This window comes from Mesoplodon bidens (genome assembly GCF_964165515.1).
Source record: "Mesoplodon bidens genome assembly, chromosome: 13".
Lineage (NCBI taxonomy): Eukaryota > Metazoa > Chordata > Mammalia > Artiodactyla > Ziphiidae > Mesoplodon > Mesoplodon bidens.
Window position 1 is genome coordinate 26,934,590 of NC_138169.1, and position 8,564 is coordinate 26,943,153.

At 58.5% G+C, this 8,564-nt stretch overlaps 1 protein-coding gene and 1 pseudogene across 3 annotated transcripts; both read right to left on the reverse strand.

The window, feature by feature from the left end:
- Positions 1–1,425: 1,425 nt before the first annotated feature.
- Positions 1,426–3,700, reverse strand: THAP7 (THAP domain containing 7). 2 transcript variants are annotated; one of them, XM_081253112.1, is made up of 5 exons: positions 3,643–3,700; positions 3,391–3,470; positions 2,921–3,076; positions 2,311–2,442; positions 1,426–2,112 (listed from the first exon to the last, which is right to left on the reverse strand). In XM_081253112.1, the coding sequence occupies exons 2-5, from the start codon at positions 3,468–3,470 to the stop codon at positions 1,548–1,550; spliced, it is 933 nt and encodes a 310-aa protein (XP_081109238.1). In that variant the 5' UTR covers positions 3,643–3,700; the 3' UTR covers positions 1,426–1,547. The 2 variants fall into 2 exon arrangements, with proteins under 2 accessions (XP_081109238.1, XP_081109237.1); XM_081253111.1 differs by having other exon boundaries at positions 3,594–3,667.
- A 546-nt stretch (positions 3,701–4,246) lies between these two features.
- Positions 4,247–8,248, reverse strand: LOC308627292 (tubulin alpha-3 chain-like; annotated as a pseudogene). Its single transcript has 2 exons — positions 7,515–8,248; positions 4,247–4,637 (listed from the first exon to the last, which is right to left on the reverse strand). The product of its transcript is annotated as a tubulin alpha-3 chain-like (transcript).
- Between the last annotated feature and the right edge of the window lie 316 nt (positions 8,249–8,564).

Genomic DNA, 8,564 nt, shown 5'->3' on the forward strand with positions numbered 1-8,564 from the left:
AGAGCTGAAGCTGGGCCATGTGGCCCGATGGCTCAGGATAAGCCAGTCTTGCCTGGTTCTGTTCATGCCAGCAGCTCTCCACCCCCACCCAGGGTGCCCCAGTCACGTAGTGGGAGGGCTGGTGGGAGGAATGCAGGCCAGCCTCTGGCCTCTCCCCACCTGAGGGGAGCCCTGGGGGCCTGGAGCTGGCTCTCCTGGCTCCTGGGCTGCCCTGTAGGCTCCTGCCTGGGCTGGGAAACTGAGGACAGGCCACTGAGTCCTTCCCTGTCCCGACAGAAGGTGCCGAGTCCACCCCAGTGGGGAAGGGACCATTCTGTCTCTCTTCTGGGAACAAGAACCCTTCTGCCCTGGCTGCCAGGAAGCCACTTTGGGGGAAACACAGTCTCTCTCTTCTGAGCCTTAGAGCTCATTTCCTGCCTCTAGTTGTGCCCCCATGTAAACGTAGCATCTGCCACTCCTCAGGCCTTGCTGAGAAGCCCCAGGTGGACATTCTTAGGCAAGGGGTGCTCACCTGTAGGCCCAGCAAGCTAGGAAATAGCCCGTGCAAGGTGCACCTCGGCTGGCCCGCAGGCTTGGGAACCACCTGTGATCCTGCTCCGTGTCCGCCTCCTGTAATGGCCATTTGACTCTGTGCGTAACGTGAATGAAAGTTTCACTCCAAGGGCCCCAAAAAGCAAACCACACAACACAGTGTGGCCTTTTCCAGGACTAGAAAGAATTCAGTGGTGCTCTTGGGGCCGCTGTGGCTGAGGCCCAGCAGGGAGGTCAAGTGTGTGGTTAAGTGCCTCACACACGGAGCTGCTGATCACAGGTGCAGGGAGGCCTGGCACGTTCCAGGTGAACTGAAGGAAAATGACACAGGCGACGCCAGGACTGCTGCCCAAGTGCCTGGCCCTCTGCTCCCCACACGCCTCATCCCAGACCTCTGGGGATCAGAATGGTCACTGTGGGGCCCTCACTACTTGCCAAGCATAGCAACCCCAGGTCAGTAATTGCCTTTCTTGTCCGTTTTTCAGATGGGACAGGCCTGGTGGTGAGTGGGGGGCTGACCAGCAGCTGGAGCTCATGCCAGGTCTGACTGCTGGGCAGACTGGCTCTGGGGATGGAAGCCTGTTGTTTCCGTGAAAACTGAGCCTGGCCTGGGTTTCATGGGTGTCTTCAGAGACCAGCTGGCTAAGTCAAGGCTGTTTCAGGTACCAAGGAAAGGGTGCCCAGTATTGCCCCCGAACCTCTACTCACACGACCCCTCAGAGAGCCCTGTACAGTACACGGACACAGAGCTGTACAGTGAGGGCTTTCTGCTCTCCACAGCCAAGGGCTTGGACTGCAGGGCCTGAGTCCTCCGGGCGCTACAGCCAATCTGGGGAAACGGGCCTGGTACCCAGGGGAAGGGCCCCAGCCCCCAGCTGAGCCAGAGAGCAGGGCTTCTTTCTGGAATCCACTTTATTATGGCATCTGGCAGGGCTGGTGGACGCAGCTCAGATCAGATCCTCTCAAGGAGGATACTGAGGGAGAAAGAGGCTGAAGCCCTGCCGGGCGGCCCTCACTCAGGCCATGCTGCTGCTCAGCTGCATGGCAAAGTCCTGCACGTGCTCCTTCAGAGTCTGGCGGGCATCGGCCTGTGCCCGCTTTTCCCGTGCCCGCTCCTGCTGCAGCTTGGTCAGCCGCAGCCGCAGCCGCTGCTCCCGCCGCTTGCAGGCCTGCAGCTGGCGCTGGGCCTTGTCCAGGGCATCGAGTGCAGCCTCAGCCCGCCGCTTCCAGAGCAGGGCGCTGCCCACCTGGTAGCTGTGCTCATTCTGGATGTAGGCTCCGGCGGGCGGCGGGAGGCGCAGCATGTAGGCCGAGGGTGAGACGGGCCTTGGCTCCAGGGGAGACGGCTGTCGCTCTGGCTCCCGCTCAGGTGAAGGCTGGGTGCTGCAGCCTGCTTCATCTGCCTGGGCACCCAGGGGCCCCAGGAGGTCTGAGAAGGGGCTGCTGAGGCCAGGCTCCAGCCTCCCGGTGGGGGAGGCAGGCAAGGCAGCAGGTGCTGAGGCCTCTTCCACAGGAAAGCAGGTGAGGTCAGCAGGTGGAGGTGGGCAAAATGGAGTTGTGGGCCCTCGGCCCTCAGAACAGCTGGGGGAAGAGAGAGAGACTGACAGGCCAGGCTCACGGCTCGCCGACCCCACTTCACCAGCTCATCTAACTCCCATCCCTGAACCCACTCCACGGGCTCAGAACCCTGTCCAGCAAGGCTGCTGTCAGGCACCCTAAAGCCCAGTCCCTCAGACCTGGGGTGCAGTGGGGCACCTCCCTCTCCGTTGCAGCACGTACCGCTTCCTGCATCGCCGGAGCCGGCTGACGTCAGGGGGGTAACTGTGCCCCTTGGTCTTGGTTGTTCGACGCAACTTGGAAAAAGACTCAAATATCGTCGGAACTGCTCCCTCCTTCAGCCTGTGATACCCACTGCGGGGGGAAAGCGTCTGGATGAGGTGGAACAAAGCCCTGCCGCCCCAGCCGACCCGCAGGGCGTGGAGCCAGCAGGCCCTCCAGCACTCCAGCAGGCTGTCGGGTTAGCTCTATGGGAGGTGGGAGGCACCCTGCCAACAATGAGTCTGGGGAATGCCAAGTTAAGGCCCCCACCAATCTCTTCCCTGCAAGACTCCTCAGAATTAAAGAGTGTGGAAAGGCTCCACCAGAACGGGGTGGCCCAGCCAAAAGAACTGATTCCGTTTGTGCACTTGTAGGGAGGGCTGGGGTTGCAGGGAGCGCGCTCTGGCACAGTGATCCCTAGGGGGTGGGTCTCATTGCCCAGGTCTGTTGGGAGAGGAAGCTTAGGTTCCCAGCTGGAGAAACCAGAGCTGCTGCTCTGGGGACCTCCCCACCGGCCGGCTGCTACCCCACTGCCCAGGCCCTGCCCACTGCCAGCTGCCAGGAGGCTCACCTGATTCCCACCAGTTCAAAGCAGTTCTCCTCGAAGTGCTTGGAGCAGAAGTAGATGTACTCCGACGCAGGGTCCCACAGGCCCTGGCCGCTAGGGTCCAGCCGCTGGCAGTTGGCCAGCCACAAGCCCCGCCTCGGATTGTCCTTCTTGGGGAGCCTGCGGGGCCACAAGCCCGTGAGCCCGACGGGAAAGGCCGGCCCCACTCATGCCGCCCCCAGACCTCGCGCTGACACTGCCTGCGCACAGACAAGGAAGCTGAGGCTTCCAGAGGAAAAGAGACTCGCTGAACACCATCACGTAGGTGAGACTCGAAGCAGCTGGCCCGGGCAGGCGGACCGCCCCTTTTCCCCGCAGCCTCCCACTCAAGCCCCGCCCCGACCACGGAGGCGCGTGCGCAGTGGCTCCGCGAGGCGGCAGGACGGGCGCATGCGTAGGGGACCCTCCGCGCGCCGGCGCGCACGCGCGCTGACCTGTGGAAAGAGATGCCGCGGTTGCGCGTCTCGCGCGTGTCCCGTGTGCAGCAGCCGGCGGCGGAGCAGTGACGCGGCATCTGGGGAAGAGGCGGGAGCTCGGTCGCGGGCGGCCGTCGGGGCCCGGAGGGGCTTCGCGCCCCAGGCTGCCACCCCGCTGCAAGCGGCCCCGGCGTGGCGGGTCTTCCCCGGCCCGATCTCGCCCGAACCCCGTCCCAGCCTGTTCTTCCGACTCCCGCTTGCGGCACTCACGGTCTCGCCATTGCTGCGCCGCCGAAGTATCGCGAGGTTTGGCTCGCGGCGGAAGTCAGTACCATAGAAACGCGGAAGCGCGCGGCGTTCGCCGAGGGGCGGGTCCCGGAAACTGCGCGCGAGCCCGGGGAGCGGCCGCGGGGATCCCCCACGCCGCCCGGGTCGGGAAACGCCTACGACGGGAACGAGCCCGGCGGAACCGGCGCGCACGCTTCCTGCAGGAGAGGTTCCTCTTCTGGGCCGGGCGGGAGGTTCCCGGGCAGCTCCTTCGGGGGTGGGGCGCGGGAGTGGGTTCGTGCGCGGCGGGGCAAACGCGGCGGGCCCGCGACTCCGACGACCAGAACCGGCCCACTTCCGGCCCCCGAGGAGCGCTTTGGCCGGCGCGAAGGACTCCAGGTGTTTAGGTGGAGAGCGCTTCCCGGCTCCCCGCCCCTCACTCTGAAGCCTTTTTCGGGGGGTAACGCGGCAGCTGACTGCTCTGTGTAGCGAGACAGACGTACGGACCTGCTGCATCTTGTCTGTTCGGGAGGAACATAGTTTCCCTAGAAATTCACTTGTAAAAGGAAGGTATCTGGCGTGGGAATTTGGTCGAAGTGCAGCACAGGGCACACTATGCTCAATACAGAAACTTTAATAGGTAAACACATCTGTAACGTGACAGTCGGGGGACAGGGGGCCTATAGCCGCGCCCTCGCATTCAGTACTCTTCCCCTTCCTCGGTCTCCGCTTCCACCGAGTCCACGCCCACTTCTTCATAATCTTTCTCCAGTGCTGCCAGGTCCTCCCGGGCCTCCGAGAACTCGCCCTCCTCCATGCCCTCCCCCACGTACCAGTGCACAAAAGCGCGCTTGGCGTACATGAGGTCGAACTTGTGGTCTAGGCGGGCCCAGGCCTCGGCGATGGCCGTGATGTTGCTCAGCATGCACACGCCCCGCTGCACCTTGGCCAGGTCTCCCCCCTGGGACCACCTTGGGGCGCTGGTAGTTGATGCCCACCTGCCAGAGAAGGGGAACATGGTGACGTTTATTTATTTATTTATTTTTCATGGTGAAGTTTATACTGTGGTCTCAGAAACTGTAGGTTGATTTTTTTATTTTATTTTATTTATTTATTTATTTTTTTGTGGTATGCGGGCCTCTCACTGTTGTGGCCTCTCCTGTTGCGGAGCACAGGCTCCGGACGCGCAAGGCTCAGCGGCCATGGCTCACGGACCCAGCCACTCCGTGGCATGTGGGATCTTCCCAGACCGGGATACGAACCCGTGTCCCCTGCATCGGCAGGCGGACTCTCAACCACTGCGCCACCAGGGAAGCCCTGTAGGTTGTTTTTAAAAACGGGGGCCGTGGACCCAGTTTAAATTATGCCCTGTAGGAATTGGTACTTTGTTTTGTACCAATATATGCCAACATTTAATATCCTTTGACTTTATATTTTCACTTTGTGAAGCGCCATCTGAAATGGCAAAACTGGAAACAAATGTCCTTTGTGGAAACTAGTTAAATTATCATATACTCCCTACAGTAGAACACTGTATGATCATAGAAAAGAACGAGAAATCTGTCCTGGCATGTAAATATGTCCAAGGTATACTGTATACTTGGTAAAAAGAAAAGCAACTTGAATTCTATTTATGCTTAAAAATACCTGTAGAGTAATAAACACCAGCTAGAGTCTTTGACAGCTCAGGGAACATCATGCTGGAGGAGGACAAACAACGGGGAGAGAGCTGATGCTGTGACCCCTCCCTGCCCTAGTGAGCAGCTAGCAGTCAGCAGCAGCTGGACACTGCCAGTCTCCAGAAGAGCTGGGATGAGCAGGGGGAAGGGCACAGGGGCTTCTGACTTGATAGAGGGGTGCTCTCACACAGCGCTAAGGTCAGGCCAGCCAGCCCCTCCAAGTGGGAGTGCTGCCAGCTTCTGTTTCTCTTTGGCCATCTGTGCAATGAGTGGAGTCTGTCACCTACCTTTAATGAATGTTCTTTGCCCATGTCTCTGGCCTATTTCTGTCAACGTCACCCGTATAACAAGAGGTGTAATGTGAATATGCACAGACTATCTCTTGAGGGACAAACAAAGCTCTGGAAGGGGAAGAGGACTTCAGCTTTTCAGCCTTCTGCGTCATTTTAATAGTTTGCCACATACACACTTTTATAGTGAAAAAACAACATAAACATGGGAAAGACTCCTTGACAATAGTGCACCCCTGAGCAAATGGTTATTAAAGAACATATGGTGAAATCACACTCAGACTGACAAAAAGGAACTTAGAGCAATGAGAATTCAATGTGCTCCATCTGAGGGAGAACTATCCTCTGTGGGGACAGAAGCTGTGACTTCCTGTACCTCCCCACAAGACCGGCCTCCCCACTGGCTCACAGAGACTCAGCCAGGAGGGAAAGCCTGGGCACAGGGCACAGCGCCCCCCAAAGTGCCACCCAGCTGCGGCTGCCTTGGATGTCCTTGCCTTCCGAAGGTCATGGTGAGGTGACTGAAAGGAGAAGTCAAGAATGGAAGGTTTCAACCCCCACGTATAAACTCTGAGGTCTGCAAACCTCTTACGGAAGGTGTAATGAATATTTCCAGATTGGTGAAACCTGTTATAGACTTTACTCTTTTCTGTGAGTCACTTTGCATCTGTCGGTCTTACACCCTCAGAGATGGTCTGTGCCAGGGTGTCTTGAAGTGGGGCTGACAGAGGCCAGGTGGGTGCAACAAATTGTAGTCAGAGGCAAGCTCTGGCCTTTCCAAATGGGAATAGGATGACACACATATTGCTGCTACTTCTCTTCATTTTCAATCTGCAATGACCCTGGAACGTGCAACTCCCCAAACACCTCAGGAACTCATCAGGGCTCACGAGTGCAGGATCTAGCACTTTTTCTAACGTGGAAGATCAATTGTGAACAAGGACTTTTAATGAAGAAGAGGGGGCAGAGTTAACGGTCCCAGGCATGGCAAGGCACTTAGCCTGGTGGTCACAGTAGGTCTAACATGTTACTTGGCTTCCAGATACATGTTGCTTTTCTCTGGGTAGATGTTTCATCGTGACACTAAACATGGTTGAAGGAGCCACCTAATTATCAGTGTGATTTTGTGTGCGAGGCAGTGTTCCGAGGCTGGTTTGGAGTAACAGCAGTGAACCACCCTTGGCCCCACAGAAAACACTGCATAATGAATTTAAAATTCTGTCTACAAAAACATAAATGTTACCTAAAACGCAGTGACAACTGGTGACTGAAGTAATATGAAATCTAAAAACCATGATTTCTAACACAAAATTATACCATAGACCCTGACAAGCTTCTTGAGCAAGAGTGGAAAATGTGGAGGACAGACATGCTGCTGTCAGACGTCCCTGAAAGCTCCCTCCATCGCTCGCTGCCCCTGAGGCTGTTAGATACTAAAAGCTGTCTCAGCCTCAGTCTCTAAACTGTAAGATAGTAGTAGTAGCCCATGAGTGTTACAGGTTGGTTGTAAGAAATAAGGGTACATAAAGTCCTTGCTAAAGATCAAGGCACCGGGCTTCCCTGGTGGCGCAGTTGTTGAGAGTCCGCCTGCCGATGCAGGGGACACGGGTTCGTGCCCGGTCCGGGAGGATCCGACATGCCGCGGAGCGGCTGGGCCCGTGGGCCATGGCCGCTGAGCCTGCGTGTCCGGAGCCTGTGCTCCGCAGCAGGGGAGGCCACAACAGTGAGAGGCCCGCGTACCACACACACACACAAAAAAAATCAAGGCACCTAGCAAATTAATTACTAAACTTGTTCCCCTGCTGTGCAGCTGCCCTGGAACAGGGTACCCTGCACAAAGGAGCAGCACCCCATCCCAGGATCTGCCGCGGGCGGAAAGGTGAACACGTCTTACCGCCCAGCCTACCTTGAACCCAGTCGGGCACCAGTCCACAAACTGGATGGTGCGCTTGGTCTTGATGGTGGCGATGGCCGCATTGACGTCTTTGGGGACCACGTCCCCCCTGTACAGCATGCAGCAGGCCATGTACTTGCCGTGGCGAGGGTCACACTTGACCATCTGGTTGGCCGGCTCGAAGCAGGCGTTGGTGATCTCGGCCACGGACAGCTGCTCATGGTAGGCCTTCTCGGCCGAGATGACCGGGGCGTACGTGGCCAGGGGGAAGTGGATGCGGGGGTAGGGCACCAGGTTGGTCTGGAACTCCGTCAGGTCCACGTTGAGGGCGCCGTCAAAGCGCAGGGAGGCCGTGATGGAGGACACGATCTGCCCGATCAGACGGTTAAGGTTGGTGTACGTGGGCCGCTCGATGTCCAGGTTGCGCCGGCAGATGTCGTAGATGGCCTCGTTGTCCACCATGAAGGCACAGTCCGAGTGCTCCAGGGTCGTGTGCGTGGTCAGGATGGAGTTGTAGGGCTCCACCACAGCTGTGGACACCTGGGGGGCCGGGTAGATGGCGAACTCCAGCTTGGACTTCTTGCCGTAGTCCACCGAGAGTCGCTCCATGAGCAGAGACGCAAAGCCCGAGCCGGTGCCGCCCCCGAAGCTGTGGAAGATGAGGAAGCCCTGCAGGCCCGTGCACAGGTCCGCCTGCGGGAGAGCAGAGGCCGTGAGGCCACGCCCGCACGAGCCGTGCCGCCACCCCCACGGGCCCCCATGGGCCCCGGTCACAGCACACTCTTCCTCTGCAGGTTCACTGTACGGGTTCAACCCATCCACAGGGAACACGCATCACACTTAGCAGTTACAGACGTGGACGCACTGCGGCCGCACCGGAAAGGAAGACCCTGCACTCATGGTTTTGCCAAAGTGATGTCCCGGGGAGATCCCGGGCTTCCCCTCCTGTCCAGGAGGCCTTCCCAGGGCCCTTCTCACCAGTTTGCCGATCCGGTCCAGGACCAGATCGACAATCTCCTTGCCGATGGTGTAATGGCCTCTGGCGTAGTTATTGGCCGCGTC

Bases quoted from the DNA above. Each gene is read 5' to 3' on its own strand.
- THAP7 (XM_081253112.1), bottom strand. From the start codon at position 3,470: ATGCCGCGTCACTGCTCCGCCGCCGGCTGCTGCACACGGGACACGCGC. The intron at 3,077-3,390 runs GTCAGCGCGCGT...GTGGCCCCGCAG, and splicing joins CGCGGCATCTCTTTCCACAG to GCTCCCCAAGAAGGACAATC. The intron at 2,443-2,920 runs GTGAGCCTCCTG...TTCCCCCCGCAG, and splicing joins TTTGAACTGGTGGGAATCAG to TGGGTATCACAGGCTGAAGG.